Source organism: Amphiura filiformis, chromosome 20 (genome assembly GCF_039555335.1).
Source record: "Amphiura filiformis chromosome 20, Afil_fr2py, whole genome shotgun sequence".
NCBI lineage: Eukaryota > Metazoa > Echinodermata > Ophiuroidea > Amphilepidida > Amphiuridae > Amphiura > Amphiura filiformis.
In genome coordinates this window covers 24004124-24023233 of record NC_092647.1, presented here as the reverse complement: position 1 = coordinate 24023233, position 19110 = coordinate 24004124, and the positions used below count along the sequence as shown (strand labels likewise).

Here is a 19110-nt window from a genome sequence, read left to right as displayed (position 1 = left end):
ATCAGACTCGAGGTTACACTCACATTGATATGCATTGGTCACGTGTCCAGAAAATTTTCCCGTGAAAATTTACCTATTAATGTTGACTGATAAACATGATAAAGATATATAGAAGTGTCCGTCTGTGCCCGTAGCCACGGGTGCGGCGTGCGATACACACTCATGCCAAAGGTCTTTTTTTCTGTAAAAACGATCAAAATCAGGTTTTTTGGAAGGAAAAAATCACACAAAGGTCTGTGTTTTATTTATAAAATTGTTGAAATAAGCCATTTTTTGATATTTCTTTCAAAGGGTGCACTTTTTAGCATCCCCTGAAATTAATGCTGGCTAAAGAATGGGCCTGGAGTCACTCAATCAGTAACATGCATACTTTTAAAAAGATTAAGCTTTTGTGTATGAATTTCAACTGGAATAGCCCAATATTGCATGGGAAAGTTAAGTAGCTTATACATGCTAAATCGGTTCTTTAGAGAACAAACACATTTATACGTGCTTAACATATGCCTAATCGTCTGGTGAAAGTCACGTCAAGTTCAGCATGCAGGATCTGTAGGGAATGGATAAACTGAACCATAAGTATATTACGTGCGGCATTTTGGTTACTTTCGGTCATTTGCTTCGCTTGGCGGTCGACAACTAAAACAAATAGTGTAGCAGACTCAACCAATTACGATATTCCAACTATGGCTCAAGCAATAGATATTTTCAATTATATGACTCTTCAAACTTTCCTTCTCTCCGGCATCAGCATGATGTTATTCTGGTACTTGAAGAGTCCCAGCAACCATTTACCATGTTTACCACCGGGACCATTCCGCTGGCCAATCCTGGGTTGTCTCCCTGGTTTGGCGTTGGCTTTGTACCAGTCACGACTTGCACCAGTTGTACTCTTTGCAAAGCAATCCAGAATTTACGGCAAGATATTTGGCTTGTTTCTGGGCAGTAAGCTTATTGTTGTATTAAATGACCACGACTCAATTCGCGAAGCATTTCTGAATCCGCTTTTATGTGATCGACCCGTGTTCATAAAGCAGCAAACGAACAATGCAGGTATTGTAGACTTCCGTTATTTCATATTCATTTTAAGTTTAGTTATGTATGTAGGGGGGTGTGGGGTGTGGGGGTGGGGTGTGTGTGTAAAAGCCTCAGTAGGTTTTGATCCAATCTCCCCAAATTTATACGGGAGATCGAGAAAAATACGAGGAGTGTTCTAAGCTACATTCCAGGTGGTGGTCGCCGTGCATTTTCTAAATTTTCATCGTCAACCGTCAATCGTGTATAACTGAATGGGATTATTTTGAAATTTTAAAACGCTTGAAATATCACAAACAAATAGGCCTATATTAATAAATAATATAAATACAAGCTAAAACAGTTGGGGTTCGATAATGAACCCCGCAAAACTAACCGAGTATATAGAAAATGCCATACGGCCGAGCGGTTTTGCCGGCTCTCTCCGACCATCATGCCACCCGCCGCCTGCTACATTCGGATGAAATTGGAGTTCGGAGGTCAAAAACTGAGTCAAATTGGGCTTTAACTTGGTGAGTGGAATCTTTGAGATGAGTGGAATTCATCATGTTTGGTATTTAACGAATTAAGAAAATTTTTCTTTTGTCAAAACCAATTTGAAGAAAACTTGTTTTTCTTGCTGACAGTTTCGTCAGTGAGCCACTGACTTTATCAAAGCTTGGTGTTGTTGTGATGATCCAACAGCTGATGACTGGCAGAAAGTTATGCCACTTCCGGTAGCGATGTTCAAAAGATAAGTGTTTTGTTTTGGGAACAATAAAATTTGTGTACTAGGGACTTTAAGGATTACGATGAAATAGGATAGAAAAATAAATAAAAGCATTCGGGAGCATGGTAAAGCCACCTGGTGACTAAACTATGACTGATTTCGCCTATTTTGTCACACGTTTGTAAATTCAATGAACTATGACTTTGCTAAAGAGCCCTTACAAATTGATATAACTCTCATAAATCTGCCCCGCAATCATGTTTACCATGTTAACCAAACAGTCAGTAATAGATTATAGTCACAAAAAAAACCTGTAAATTCTCATGCCCATAAGTATAAATATTACCATTTTACATTGCAACACAGCCCTGGGATTATTTGAAATTTCCCAAATAATGTCATCTCCAGTTGTAAACATTCGGTCATCTGGACATTTCCCAATCCATAAGTCCTACCTGACAGAAATTGTTATAGAAACACACTTCAGTCTGCAAAACAATTAAGGTACCAGTTATTTTAATCCCTGTATATCCTAAACAAAGGATTTATGTCGTAATTAACCAGAAGCCAATAGCAGCAACTTTTAGCTCGGATTTAGTACCTCATTCGTCAAAATCGGTCAAGAAATAAAGTCATAATGATCCAAATCCCAAGGAAGATATAAATTCAAAAGTTGCAGTTTTGCTCTATTACATGCCATATCATGATATTGATTTGAAGGTCTACACAAAGCGTTCTCGAACAAGAGAGCTGTGCTTTCCATTGATTAGCACATAAAACTTAGCACCGTGCTTTCATTGATTAGAACATGGAAGTGCAACTTTTGATTCCGTTACTTCCTTAGGTTTTAGATCACCGTTTTTGTAATTCTCAACCAATTTCAACAAATGAGATCTTAAATCAGATCTAAAGGGTACAGGGATTAACTGCTGGTTTAAGGGGGTACTGCACCTCTGCCAAATTTTGTGCCTATTTTTGTATTTTTCTCAAAAATTATAGCGCATTGGACTGCAACTGCAACTACTGCACTGGAAATTTTATTTCAGCACAGACAAAAGTTGTGGAGTTACAGTCAAAAATGAGGGAAACCAATATTTGATCAATAAATCAATAACTATTTGCCTTGAGTTGCTGAATTTTTAGTGCAGAAGTTGTAGTCCTTTTGCCCCAATAATATACATATCTTGACATATTTATCTTTGTTTAGGATAAACAGGGGTGAAAATAACTGGTACCTTAATTATTTGGCTTACTCTATTGCATGATTGTCTCGGTAGGTTCCCTTTATTGCATCATACGCGATCATAACAGTGTCAGCATGACCGATGTTTGTCAAAAAGGTAGCAAGGTAGCTGAAGAAACCACAATGATTTGCAGCAAACATTCATTGAGCTATATGAAGAGTTTGGTCCAAAAGGCGCCAACTCCTATAGACCTTTTTCCCTCTATCCCACAATGCACTATTCCAGGGGGGTATGACGTAGTTCATCAACCTGATAGATCGTTTGCATCCGATGGTCTTTGCCATACCTTTGCAATATTATTTTGTCTTAATATGGGCATACTGATTCCATATTATGCGGATTATCGTAAAGGCCATCGATGTTACTAATTATGCAATTATTGAATACACGAGTGATGCAGTTACGGAGCGATGCAGAACATCTGTGTAAGAGATTGTGTTTACATTTTATTTTCATCTCCGAAAAAAAAGTGAAACGGACGCCGACAAAATATCACGGCGTGTCCTGTCATTAGTTTATTACCATTAGGTCTATAAAATGTATACAAAGTTAGGTTTCAATAGCAGGAAACTTTTTTGGCTGATGACACCATGTCCATAAGGCATAAAATGTTGTTTTTGCCCCGAAAGGTATTAGTGATCGCGGCGCCATTATCGTGATTATCGGGGATTCCTTTTTTGTGATGAAGGCACCAGCCGAAATGTCTGTATTCCAGAATGTAATGAACTTAACTCTGTACTCCCCCGGGAAGATGATGTAGTTTGCGACACTCATACCCCCCTGGAATAGTGCATGATGGGAAAGAGGGAAAAGGTCTATAGCTACTTTGTGTAATATTGATTTCAAGATAATGCTAATAATAGCAGTAACCTTCCCAATATAATAACATTGGACCACTAGAATAGAATAGGAATAGATAGCAATTTTGTTGGTATCTTACAAAATAATTGCAAATCTCTTTGTCCTCCCAAGTGCGAAGAAAAAAAATATATAAGATTTATTTTTTGTTCCAAAAGGAGCTAAATCCAATGGCAGCCATTTTAAAAGTTTGCATTGGAGAATTTTAGGGGACAATATGTTAAATAAATTGGTTTTTAATATATCAAAACCAGTGAAGAAACTTACTAATTTCTTGCTGACAGTTTCGTCAATGTACCACTGACTTTATCGAAGCTTGTTTATGTTGTGATCCAACAGCTGATGACTGGCGGGAAGTTATGTCACTTCCGGTAGTAATGTTAGTCTTACTCACAGTCTCCAAAAGTGGATTATAAACCTGACTATGATTGTAGACCCCTTCGTCTCTGTTCATCACTCCTCGCCCCTCCTCCTCCTGAGCTGTTTGATTAAGTTAACAAAATCTTAGTCTTTAATTGAAAGCAAGGTATGATACGTACATGACAATGAAAATCACCACTGTTCAGCGAAGTCCATTGTACACTTGCATTGCATTTATAAATCCTTTGCGTGTAAAATCCTCACACAGAAATGGTGCTTAACACTTAACTCCTTGCGCCGTTTTCTAAACACTTAACTCCTTGCGCAATTCTCCAAACGCTTAACTCCTTGTGCAGCTCTCCAAACACGTAACTCCTTGGGAAGAAGACAATTTCCAAAAAATGGTGTTTCTTTCACCAATCACCTTCTTTCTCCAGGAAACAGGCTTCTTTCTGCACTGCTCCACTTTATTGACAGATGTGTTGTTTTATACCAGACTCCAGCAAGTCAACAGAAGATCTTTAATCCTTTGGGGAGGAGGAGTACCTTCATATACTCAAAATCTTCTTCGTTGGTGCATTAAAATAGAACGTTATTGGTTATACAAACTGGTTCAAATGTACCTCTTTTTGAAACACAGGATGACCAACACATAGAGAATTTACAAACTCTCATGATATTCTGCAAAGAGCCAACTATAAACGATCACCTTTTATACACACAACCTATTAATTCACTTCCTGGGGGATTTCTAAAATGATGTCATATTCGCTTTACAGTTTTGGGGATTTCCCCAATTGTGCAACATAGTAGGGATTTTCCAAGATTACTAGTAACTCTGATTGAGTTTGTTTACTAGTACCCACAGGGGTTTTCCCTAAAACATGTCATAACACATAAACTCTTGGTTTTCCCATTTCTCTTATCTCTCGGGGAAAAACGGTCTCCGGTTCACCGAGGGGACCAATAAGGCTTGTCTGAATTTACGTGCACAAACTATAGTGGTGCAGTAATTGTGCAGCATATAAAACCTATTGTGCATTTTTCCGATGAAAATTTTAGCCCCCTTATATAGGGTGAGTAAAAAAATGGAATGGAGAAAAGAATCCATTTTTATTTAAGAACTGAGTTGAACATTTTAGGTTTTAAAACATTTTATAAATGATATATCCATTGGTGATCTTGTGTGAAACAAATCCAAGAATTAGCATTTACCTTTGACACATTTTATAGCGATACCCAATTTCAATGTTTGTCCAAGAGATATCTAAAATTTGAATGTCAGCCCACTCTGTGAAAGGAAGATTTGGAACAACTGTCATTTTCTTAACATCATTGGCATTAAAATAAAACGGAGCACCAAAGAGTTATTACCCTTAGTCTTGTTTAAAGAGAAGAAACATTATTTGTTGATATTTTCATTTTACCTTTACTTCAAAGATATTTATTTTTCTATCAAAAACATACACATTTGTAGGCGGGGTTTTTCAAATGTCGAAATGAAATGCTCGCAAATTGAAGTGGAGTGATTTATATAATATCCAGTAAGTTGGACATATTGGGATTTAAAAAACTGGAGTTGTAGTCAAGGTGATGTGAAGGACTTAGAGTATTGTTAGAGAAAGTTTGTTTGAACCGAAAAAAAGAAAAATCAACCTTATTTAAGTTAAAGTAAGTTTCAGAGCTGGTGCCTTTATCTGGCATTGGGCTATTCCAGATGTATTCCGCACCCCCCCCCCCCCATGGAAAACACTTCCGGAATTCGGGGCTAAATTGACAGCCGGAATTCACATGTCAGGAAAACCCCATGGAAGACACTGCCGGAATTGTGGTAATATGTCTAATATGGTCAGCCGGAATTCACGTAAATGTAAATGTCTTCCATAGGGTTCCAGCTGGAATTAGAACATTTTTTGTTTCCAGCCAGAATTCAAGTAAATGTCTTTCATAGGTTAATCGAGATGGTGATCATAAGTGAAGATTCTGCTGGAATTGGAGCATTTTTGACCATTTTCCAGCCGGAATATTAAGAAATGTGAATGTCTTCCATAGGCACATCATGGCCTTTCACAATCCCCACTCTTGTTTTTTCGTTTATTTTAGCAGCCGGAGTTTCACCTAATCTCAATGTCTTCCATACCCTCCAGCCGGAATCTTTGCTAAAAATGACTGCTGGAATTCTAGACACATCTCAATTCCAGCTGGAATTGTATTTTTTTTAAATGTCTTCCATAGGGGGGGTGTGCGGAATACATCTGGAATAACCCATTGTGTGCTCCTCGTGGACAAAATAATAATGATATTGGGTATCAGAGCAAAAGGACTCACAAAATGTAAATGCTAGTTGCGATTCCCTTCATGTTTTCACAGAAGGTGACTATGAGTGTGGCATTTATATAGACTTTCAATAATGGGAAAGTTCAACTTGGTTCTTACATAAATATCAATTCTTTGCTCTATTGCACTTTTTTGACTCACCCTGTATTCGTTTTAAAAACACATCTGTGTTTTTGTTGGGATGATAAATCCTACATAGTGATGTGATCACCTCATGTAAAGTCATGGGAAAAAGTGGTAAATAGTTATATTTCACCTTTTGCCATGTACTTTAAACGTGTATTTTTCTCAATATTATCTCCAAAAACATGTCAAATCAACCTTGAGAAGGAAGGGGATGCGTAGGCAACGCTTTGAGGGGCAAACTGTGGAAGCCAAATTTTGAATTTTCGCCCCCTTTTGCATGTTTTGCTATTTTTTTGCACCATTGAGGGGGGGGGGGGGCAAGCCAAAAGATTGTCTGAGAGAACATCATTACGCGATTATTTCAGAGCAAACAAACAAACGAACATATCGAAATGTTGTAGATACTTCTTTCTTTAATTCGCTGTATAGGCATATGGTGGTTTGGTACTAAAGGTGTGCCTTGGAATATGTCCTTCATTCGTTCGAATCCCTGCTTTGAGTTATTTTTTCTCTTAGTTGAAATTAACAAACAAACAAACAAAATAATTTTTAATGTGGTTCGGTAAAATATCAACCAAATTTAGCGATACTGTCATATTGTTTTTTTCATGGTGCAAAAATGTGAATGGGGTATTCCAGTTGAAATCCACATCCCCTTTAAAAGATATGGCCTTAATCTCTCACACAGGGTGTGCAGAATTCAAGTGTAGTCAATCAGTGCCCGTAACTAGTAGTTGTACGGGGTGCGATGCACCCCCATGGAATTAGAAACAAATGACAGGTTTTTTTCTATAAAAACGTTTAAAATCAGGCTTTCTTGAAGGAAAAAATCGCATAATATTTTGAAAAAAGCCCTCCGTTTTTACGGGCCACTTTTTAGCATTCCCTGAAATAAATCCTGGCTATGGGCTTTTTAAGTCACTCAATCTGTATATTAAACATGTGTATGAATTTCAACTGGAATAGCCCAACATTGTATGGGAAAGTTGTAGCATGCGTGTGAAATGAACCCGATCGGTGATTACGTGCATAGCAATATGTAAGAAAATAGTATACGTCATTTAAAATAATATGCCTAAATCGACTGGTGAAAGTCACGTTCACTATGTATACACAAACTATTGGAAATGGATGAACTGAACCATGTGTATATTACGTGTGAAATGTGTATAGACCAAGTTTACCGAACCACGTGTTTTCTTTGGTCATAGTGGCCCGGCATTTTTGTTATTTTCGGTCATTTGCTTCGATTGACGGTCGACAACTAATAGGTCCAGACTGGTAGATTCAACACATTGCGATATTCCAACTATGGATCAAGCAATAGATATTTTCAATTATATGACTCTTCAAACTTTCCTCCTCTCCGGCATCAGCATGATGTTATTCTGGTACTTGAAGAGTCCCAGCAACCATTTACCATGTTTACCACCGGGACCATTTCGTTGGCCAATCCTGGGTTGTCTCCCTGGTTTGGCGTTGGCTTTGTACCAGTCACGACTAGCTCCAGTTGTACTCTTTGCAAAGCAATCCAGAATTTACGGCAAGATATTTGGTTTGTTTCTGGGCAGTAAGCTTATTGTTGTATTGAATGACCACGAAGCAATTCGTGAAGCATTTCTGAATCCGCTTCTATGTGATCGACCCGTGTTCATAAAGCAGCAAACGAACAATGCAGGTATTGTAGACTTACGTTATTTCATATTAATTTCAAGTCTAGTTATATATTTGGTATTAAATGAGTTTATACAAGTTATCTATCTTGCCATCCCCATGTCAGCTTTCAAAGATATATTATATTTGCCTCATCTACCAATGCTAAACTTAAAAGGGATTTCGTGATCCACAGCATCATTCTCCCACTTTTCTCAAAACAAAGTTGAGACTTCTATACCACTGGACAATACCTCTGGCTACATAATGTTCATACAGCAAACACAAAAACACTTTAAAAACATTTTAAATAAGGTATATTTTGGCTTTTGGTTTAGGTAAAAACGTTTGAATAACATTAAAATATCGGGTTATATAAAGGTCATGATAACGTTTTAAAACGTTTTGTATGAAAAACACACTACAACAATATTTTTAAAACTATTTTGCAAAAATGTTTGCCAAATATTGTGTCAATACTTAAATAACATTATGTTAAAATATTTGAACCCAGCAAACACAGAAATGTTCTTAAAATGTTTTTTTTTTTTCAAAACCTTTTAATAACATTTAAATGTAAGGTTATATAAAGGTCATGAAAACGTTTTTAAAACGTTATTGAAAATATTTTGGGCATTTTTCGTAAAATATTTTTTCAACCTCAAAATAACATTCTGTTTAGAATGTTTTGTATCAAGTTTTCAAGAATGTTTTTGGAATATTATTAAAACGTTTTTATACCCTTTATATGACCCGACATTTAAACGTTTTCTGTAAAACATTTTTGTTTGCTGAGCAGTATATTATCAAAAAATGTTTTTCAAGGTTATGGAAACGTTTTATACTCTTAATATACCCTTTATATAACCCGACATTTACACGTTTTCTGACAACCTTTTATAACCTTTTGCGAATGATGTCGAAAACGTTTTGTGTTTGCTGGGCAGGCCTTTGTACAAAATATTTTTTGCAGATTAGCATATTTAGCAAAAATATCGTAAAACATTTAATTACATTCTGGCACACCAAACCGAAATTACAACACATTGCCTATTCCATCAAAATCGGAGCAAGTTAAAAATGTTGTCCCTTTAGAGGTCAACGGTTGACCTTTGACCTTTATTGGTAATAACTCAAGAACGGTAGATGCTGGAAAGGTAAATATATACATTTTCTGAATCCTTATGACCAGAGAAATACATTAGCAATTTTTTCGACACAATTTGATGAAGTTTGAAATTTGACCCCTTGGAAAGTTCAATGACCTTTCCTCCACCCACGGGAAAATATTTTGTTTTGGAAACAACAAAATGTGTGTACTAGGGGCTTTAAGGATTACGAAGAAATAGGATAGACAAATGAAATATTCAGGTGCATGGCAAAGCCACCTGGTGACTAGACTACCTTGCTATAACATTGAATTACGTTGACCTGTTGATCTGTTGACCTAACCTAATGTAAAAAAGGGTTTTTAGGGGGAGTGTTAGCTTTCGTTCGATGCAAAAACAATTCTGATTGGATGAAGGGAACACTTGAGGTTTTGGCAAAAACCAATCACATGTCTATTTTCCACTAGATCTCACACAGCTCCTGTGTACTCGGGTGTATCGAGGTGGAAACTGTGCGTAGATGCATTTATAAGAGAATAGTTTTGTTGTCAAACCTTTTATGATTCCTAGTAATTGCTGTATAGGATTTCAGCTACATGTATGTGTTCTGAAATAAGTGCACTTGAAAACTAGCCAATTGTTTTGCATAGCTAAAGAGCTACTATTCCACCAGGTATTGGAGTACTCCAAACGGGCGCATCTTTCCCAAAAGAGGAATTTGCATTTTCTGACAACCATGTCGACTTGCTGAAGTCTGGTTTCTGAAGAGACACGGCTGTCAATGGAACATAGTGAATGGTAGCTGTTCGTATAAATAAGGCGAATGAGTTGTATATGGTGTTTTTGGACTTGGGTAGCTACGATTGCGACCCGTAGCAATGGATGTAAAGAAAATCGCGTGAAACAAATATTCCTGTATAATTATTATCGGTCAACTTGTCACCGCGTAGCTAAATGAGGTTCGTGTGGCAGCTGATTTGTGTATTATGATATGATATTTCTCATATTATATACGTTTATAAAATAATTATTTATTGCATTTTCCCACACCAGGTGTCGTTTTTGGAAATGGAAATATCTGGAGAATCCAGCGTCGATTCACTTTGGCAACTTTCCGCAATTTTGGAATGGGAAAATCCAAATTTCAAGACAAAATAGCAGAAGAAACTCAACATGTGATAGAGGAATTTAAGACTTGTATGCACGAAACATTTGATCCAGCCCACATTTTGAATAGTGCAATATCAAACGTTATTTGTTCTGTTATCTTCGGCAAAAGATTTCAATATTCCGATCAAGATTTCCTGAAATTAGTTGGCTTAATTGATCGTCTAGCGAGCGTTCCGATAGTGAATCTTTTAATATTTCGTGGGAAGCATCCCATGAAACATGTCGCTGACGAAATACGCGCTTTTGTTGGAAAAATTGTTAGTGAGCATAAGAACAATTTTGACAGCACTGATTTGAAAGATTATATAGATGTGTACCTGAAAGAACTCCAGGACGGTTGTGTTACCATGGTTGCCAATGATGAATTAAATGAACAAAGTTTACTTCAGACAGTTGTACAGTTATTCATAGCAGGAACGGAAACAACAGTGAATACCCTACGATGGGCTCTACTATATATGATGAATTTTCCGGAAGTACAGGTCAAAGTTCAACAGGAAATAGATTCAGTAGTTGGTGCTAATCGTCTTCCACTTTATACGTCAGACAATTTGCCTTATACCGAAGCTACTTTAATGGAAGTGCAACGCATTGCCACAATTGTTCCGCTAGGTAAAAATAAATACTCCTTGTTCAATTTAAACATGCTTATATCTTTAATAAAGATATTTTGTGAAAATGCTGATAAAAATTAGTTATAGTATTTCTACGAGTACGTGTATACGCTGTTGGTTTTCACATTACCGGTGCAGTCGGTCCCTGTGTGAGTGGTTGAGCTTTTGCCGGTGACTTCATCACTATCAGAAACACATCTGACGAAAGCTCTCGTGCACCACGCACGCAGCTGCATCTGCACTGTGAAAACCGACGGCGTACTCGTAGGTAACGACCCAAAAGTTCGATAAAGTCATATAAACAAAAGTCCTTTCTTAAGGGGGAGGGGGTCGAGAAGTCCGATTATGTTTGCAAAAAAGGTAGTTAAACCATTGATCAAAGTTGATCGTTTTAGGATTTGATTTATATTTGTCAAAACGCTCCACAGTAGTTGCTTTTTAAATCAAATCAATATTATTATAATAATATTTTAGATATAGGCTTATATGACTGCGCAAGATACTGCTTTGTATTAAAAATTTACCTTGATTTGACTGAAAAAAAAACATCATATCAAACATAAAAAGAAATGTAAGTATAAACAAAAGAGAAAATCTTAAGAAGTTCTGAAGTGCAAGGTTGAAAATAATTTAAACTTATTTCATCAGTACTGTTATTGAAACATAAAAGTAGATTATTCTTATTTCAAGTCCAGTAAAACAGAACACACTGTGGACGTTTCGAAGTCTACCAGGTCACCTTTTCTAAACTATTGTTGTTGTCGGTCTTCTTTGCATTGTACCACTGGAGCTGGTTGCTCAGCAACGCAGTTGCCAGTTTTTTTTCCCAAGAATATATCTGAATTTCACTGCAATCCACTGGCAAATAATGTCGATAGGGAATGATTTATGTCCCGGGAGTAACATGTATACAATATTTTTCAAAGGTTTCATACATCTTGGTTCATGAAAAGAAATGTGAATAACTTCCTTTGTATTTTTGTAACGAACCAATGAACCGTGAACATGGTGAATGAGTTCTATATATAGCTAAGAATTAAGTACATTACCATGACTACAGGTAGTTACAGGGTGATTCAAAATGAAGTAAACTCCCGTTTGTGGTGCTTTTTTTCGAAATATAGAAGGAATCCACTGTAAATGAAAATATCATCTGACGTCTAAATTAGAAAAAGAATTGCTGTAATTGCTTACACCAAATCCGAGTTATATGGCAAACCATATTAAGGGGGCGTGTCACCGGAACGAGTTTTGGTTTCACCCGGGGTTTCACCTCTTAGTCTTCAAAACTGACATGGATTTATCTACATTGCACAATTTAATTTCACAGAAACTGCCAGGGTAACAAGAATGACATGTTTACCATAGTTCTTATAATATTTCCCCATATTTACATTTGCCCTGTATAAGGTGTACCACATTGTGCCACCGAGGACACTACACTCGGAGGGTTCCACATTCCTCAAGGAACAACTGTGTTATCTAATCTTTGGGCAGTTCATCATGATCCTGATTTATGGTTACATCCTGATCAGTTTTATCCGGAGAGGTTTCTGGATGACAACGGACAAGTTTCTCAGCCAGGATTTTACATTCCTTTTAGCACAGGTAATCACATAACTTGAGCATGTTGAGTCTGATGTGTTCATAATCATGAACGCAAACAAATGCTATGCTATAGTTTGATCAGCTCGTAATCGGCGGGCCTTATAACGTCGCGCATTAATATCAATTTATTTTATTTCGAGAATTGTTTTTCGAAAACTCGCCAGAAGTATCACAAATTATCATTTAAGTCCTATACTTTGTCTATAATTTATTTAACGCGCACAATATAGACCAGAAAAGTCAACTATGTTACTCTTAACGTAGATCTACTTTTCAGCGTAAGTGGTAAAAGCCTAACAATTCCCGCCGATACGAGCTGATCAAACAATATGATCATTTATTTTATTGTCGACTGATCCTGACAAACATATTTCCATTTGTTTCTTTGGATGCTTGCTTGCTTGCTTCTGGATGCTTGCTTCCAGTCATGGCGTTGTGAGTTTGTCATAATGCCGAATAGCGATTTTTCTCCTAATTATTATTCTTGTTAAAGTGTATGCAGCAGGGAGGAAAAACCGTCCATTATTTGAATATTTTGACCTTTCGTATTGAAGATATATAATTATTTTTCCAAAAAAATCTAAACTTTCAGGTCTTTTGGGAAACTTTATGTAGGCCTATACCTTCAATACAATTGATGGTTGGCCTTTCATTCCAGCTACATAGGCTTCAATTACATATCATTAGGAGTAAAAGCCGTCCATCATTTGAAAATGTTGAACTTTCGCATTGAAGATATACATTTTTCCCCAAAAGGCCTACAAATTTTAGGTTTTTTCCAGTTAGTCAAGAAAATATATTTTAAATTATTGGGCACTTGGCTTGGCCACAGAATATGTGAAAAGGCTGTAGGCCTATTGTAAAATTGTGCACCCCATTTTTGAAATGTGCAATAGGCATATTTTTAGGTACAAAATGTGATGCGATAAGGCTTAACTCCAGGCCTACTCTATGTGGAAATAAATGTCGTAATTACGACATCAGTTTAAAATGGTTCTACTGTCCTACAAACACAACGAATTTGGCTGATTCCAATTAGGTATAGTTGGGACATGTGTAAATATTACAAATATGCCCAAAAAATCAAGTTTGAAAAAAAATTACAATTTCATTTTAAAAGAGTGTAAATTATGACTAAACCTTTGTCGATTATTATTTTCATCAATTGCAGGTCGCCGAATGTGCCTTGGAGAAAACCTTGCCCGAATGGAGCTATTCACTATTTTCACGCATCTACTTCAACGTTTTTCCTTTAGTAAACCAGACAATACCCCTCCATTGTCGCTAAAGGGCAGCATGGGAGCCACCAACTCACCAAAATCATACCAAATTCACGTGGTAGAAAGGGGCTGACTTGATGGCCGGGAAAAACAGATTTACTCGTTACTATTTACCCGTATGCTGTAAAAGGTGTAGAAAAAAGGGCAATATTATCTGTATGGATTGGATGATTCATTATTATGCGAACGCCTACAAAATTAATCGTATAAAATATTGAATGTTGATGAGTACAATGGCAAGAATATTTTAATGAGGTGAAATATGGACTGCTCCCCCAGTCAAAAATTTAGGCATGAGTCATGCCCATGAACATGCCAAGATCTTGCCATGAACATGCCGTGAACATGCCCTATTTTCGCTAGCAACGGGCATGAATTTTCATGAATTTGGGAATTTTTGATGGGTTGTTCATGCTCACACATGAATATTCATGCCCTTGCATGCTATTTTTTTTTGTCATGCGTTTAGTCAGAGCCTTGACATGTTCAGGGCATGTTCATGGGTAACTCATGGGCATGAATCGTGGTCAATGTCAAATTCTCTCTACTTCCATGCCCATAATATCCTTATGCATGGGTAACTCATGGGCATGAATCATGGTCAATGTCAATTTTCCTCTACTTTCATGCCATGAATTCTGTATTCAAGGGCATCAATTACCTTTATGATGGGTTCAAAATTAATTACCCATGAATCCTTGACTAGAGGATTTTATGATGTGTTCATGCCACATAATAAAACGAAAGAATCTGAATGTCTTGCCATGTTCATGGCATGATTTGCATAGCAACCAGTAGAGAATTTTGGGAATACCCATGAATTTTTTTTGCCTGGCGCGCCATTCAACGAGGCTTTGTCGAGTTGTTTGGACCATGTTGGAACAGTTTCATTTCACCGAATGAAAATACTCTTTCTATTGAACGAATAAAAACTTAATATTCAATATTTCTTTTATATAACTCAAATATATATATATAAATTTTATAAATCACTAGGAAAACAAAATAAATTAAAAACCTATAAAAGTATATTTATTTTAGAGTAAAAGCATTAAGCATCGCATACACCTATAACTGGTGAGTCAATGTGGTCACCGAGCGCTCGCTATAGCTCGCGTTATGACAGCGTTGCCATGCTAACTTCGCGGGAGTACAATAACAAACGTGACGATTTCACACGTGCAGAGAGTGCAATAGTCGTTTTGCAGATGACGCTTCAAATAACAAAAATAATCGATAGTCATTGACCAATCAAATGCCAAGAATCTTTGTATGAGTTATATAATATACAGTAGTACATTGTACATAGAAACTGCAAGTATCTTGATCTAGCTGTAGTACCAGATAATGGTATATTGCAAGATCTGGACATACTACTTTCTTTGTCGATATAAAAATTCGGGCTTAGCATGACGCGCATATTTTGTGGTATCATTAATGGCTAATAGCAATAATGACTTTGACCTCTATTGAATTAGTGCGCCCACATGATCCCACTTTTTTTTTACTTGTTATCAGTTATACATAAGCCCCTTTATCCAATCATCCAAAAAGTAAGATGGGATCTTGTTGGCGCACATTTTTATTGCGGGTCAAAGTTCCACTTTCGTGCTGCACATAGGCAAATATGCATCACTTTGGCACAAAGCTTGACCTTTGACCTCTTATATTAGTGCGCCCACATGATCCCAATTAGCTGTTGCTTGTGTTTTATCTACTGGTCGCCAAAGAAGCTAGACGATGACTAATAAAATTGGGATCTTGTTGGCGCATCTTTTTGTGAGGCAGTAAAAAGCCCACATTGTGCAGCGAGTGGGAAAAAGAGGTCAACTTGACCTCCAAATGAGGCTAAGTCCATTTTCAAAAAATCAGAAAAATATGAAGATCAAGAGATCCCAAGCTAATTTTTTCAGTTCTTGCAGAGAATTACATCTTCTTTGATGAAATGCTATTCGGAGAGTCAGGTGACGTTGGCACGCAATAATACAGGCGTGCAAATATGTGTGAAAATAGGAAATTTTGACTTTTGACCTCTGTTAACTCGGTGCGCCAACGAAATCCCAAAAATTTTTTGCTGAAAAATGAAACTTGCCATGGAGGTCTTTAATTTCAAATTTGTTCGGACTTGGGATCTTGATGGCGCAGCCCGTTATGATGCTTTGAAGTTTGCACGAGGGCGCTTTTTATCAAATCATTGGATTTGCTGATTTTGTGCGCCATCAAGATCCTTGAAACTTTTTTTTCTTGGTTTTTGTAATGTAACCATTTGGTACTTAAGAATTTAAGAATTTTTTAAAGCTGAACGAGGGCGCTGTGCACGCTCATATTTTACATGTGAGTTGTTGGTGCTAATATTTACCAAAATTATTTTTTAGAGACAATTCTATTTTCTTTTGTATCACAACCCCCCTTATTCATGTACATAATAAGGGAGACTGGCTCTTAAACAGAAGTAGAATATGATATTCCTTATTTTATGCAATACTTGATTTAGAAAATATTTACCAAAGGTAATAAAAATCTAGCGAAAAGTTTTACTTTCACAAACTTGTGAAAATATTGCAAATTTGGTGTAAAACTGCTCTGAAAATCATCTCCATTCAAAAGTACAGAAAGACCACAGCCAACTGTGTGAGGTAAGACCTCCTGTTTACAATGAGTAATGACAGGAACCAGAGCCGATTTCAATGATTTTTTAAAATTCGAATGAATAAATTCGATGATACCTACTTTTGAAGGAAAATGTTGGTAAAGCATAAACATGTTGCATAGCATCATCATCCCTATATTTTCGTGTCAAAAACTGCTGTGATAGTAGAGCGAATCTACTAGTTCTTCAACAGCCACGCTTGGCTTTTGTGTTCGAGATGGGCTAAGCGACTCACGCTAACCACACCACCATGTACGATAAAACGATACGCATCATTCCCACTACGAATGCAGCGTTGACATTCATCATCTGAAATGACTCGTTTTTACGATCTGCGTACGCTCATTATCCTCTTTAATGTTTCCAACTCAAGAAAATTCGATTTTTGTTGTCAGTTTTTGTTTTCAATACAATGACTGGACGTTCAATCCACTGACAAAGATTACCATATTCTTTCGACACATATATTCAACTGCAAATCCAACAATAGGTTTTAACATAGACCAAAAATAACGGGATGTATTCTATGATTTGAGATTATAATCACACATTTACATATCAAAGGAAAATGCACCATACATCAGGCTTATAGCTAGGAATAAATACCAGAGATTATTTAACGCTGCAACATTCTTGTCTTTTTCCAATTATAACTATGAATAAAAAATACAAAAAGTGGCGGTCTTTTCAAATCGCAATGTATTGTATGAATGTAACTGTGTGGCCTGTGGCTGTTAAATTTATAGACACAATGAGAGAGTGCAAGCTTCAATTATTCTAGTAACCAATTCGATTATGACTCTGTTAAAGACATCCTTATACGTGAATTTTATGTTATTAAAGGAAGTCTCCGGCAATCAAAACATTATGCTTTATAATGTTAAGCCTATATGTTAGAAAAATATTTATCAAGCACGCATTACATGGTTTTATATTTTTTTAACTCATAATGACCATAAAAACGAATAAAAAACCGGCTCTCAACACGCGTTATTCAAAATTCCCGCGCCGAAATGTTCAAGTGCAATGACAATGGTTATTTGTGCTCGATTGTCACCAGCCTTCATTGTATTACTGGGACGTCATTGCACTAGACAATTTCAGTACCCGGAAATTTTGAATATCGCGTGTTGAGACACGTCTGTTTTTATTCATTTTTATGGTCAATTTGAGTTTGTTTAAAATAAAATCACGTGATTCGTGCTTGATAACTATTTTTCTAACATATATAGGCCTAAGGCAAAATATTGTGATTACCGGAGACTTCCTTTAATTCAGTTTATTTGTTAAACTAGCGCTTGATGGTGCGTTTATATTTCCACGTGATTCGCTACATGACGTATTTCTATTGCTCTCTGTACAAATGTAACAATTATTGATCTGGTGTTGACGATGTGTGTTGCAAGACCATGAAGGTTTTTCTTAAGGGTAAATGCAATGAAGTACACTTTTAACAGTGCAATCGGAAAGTTTTTTGAAAAAAAAAATTTGTCGCGCCATCTGAGCAAAAAAAAAAATTGCTCCACCTCAGACTAAAAAAAAATCTGCTCCACCACGGACCAGAAAAAAAAAGATTTGATGTAAAGGGTGAAAAAAAATTTGTCACAGTTACTGAAGAAAAATTAACCTCATATAGCTTATATATTGCAAAAATTTTCGCGATTCGCGCGAATTTGCGCTTTTTTTCATCAAGATTATTTATTTTAGCTTCGAACTGGTATGTATTTTGTGTGCATATCTTTGTGAAAAGTTATTATGTGAGCCGGGTCTGTGAGTGAAAACACTTGATTACTTCACAGCTTTTCACCAAATTCCCCCAATATTTGCTAGGGAGTAGTCCATACAATCATCCCCAATGTTGACGCCTGTGTGGGTTTCTGACGAAATTAACCTAAAAACCCCCAAATTTTGCGCGCTCGCATTTATTCTACATTAATGTACCGTATTTCCCCAGTTTAGCTTCAATACTATACCGTATGGCAAAATTGTTCGTGCCAAAAGAGGTTCATTATACTTCAAGAAAATTTTTATACATAAAAATAACGATGTTTTTTGTGGCACTCGAAATTTAGGTGCTACAAAACGTAGAAATGATTACAAATATGGACAAAATTTTACAACTCGACAAACAAATTGTTGAAAATTATAGGACTTTACGATTGCAAAAAAAAAATTTGTCTCTCCGAGGTGTTGAAAAATTTTTTTTTGCTTCATCCAGGGGCTAAAAAAAAAGAATTTTGCTTCACCGAGGTGCAACAAAAAAAAATTGTCACGACCCCAACTACCAAGCCCCCCCTTGATATCTAATGGTGCGTCCCTTAGTCTGAGTGGGTGCGTCACGATACGAGTTCCACCTTCCC

General features: G+C 36.6%; 1 protein-coding gene across 1 annotated transcript; it reads left to right on the top strand.

Moving 5' to 3' along the window:
* The first annotated feature begins 7758 nt into the window (after positions 1-7758).
* Positions 7759-16647, top strand: LOC140142768 (cytochrome P450 2U1-like). The gene is made up of 4 exons (XM_072164760.1): positions 7759-8344; positions 10482-11210; positions 12623-12820; positions 13992-16647. The coding sequence occupies exons 1-4, from the start codon at positions 7978-7980 to the stop codon at positions 14171-14173; spliced, it is 1476 nt and encodes a 491-aa protein (XP_072020861.1). The 5' UTR covers positions 7759-7977; the 3' UTR covers positions 14174-16647.
* The last annotated feature ends 2463 nt before the right edge of the window (positions 16648-19110 follow it).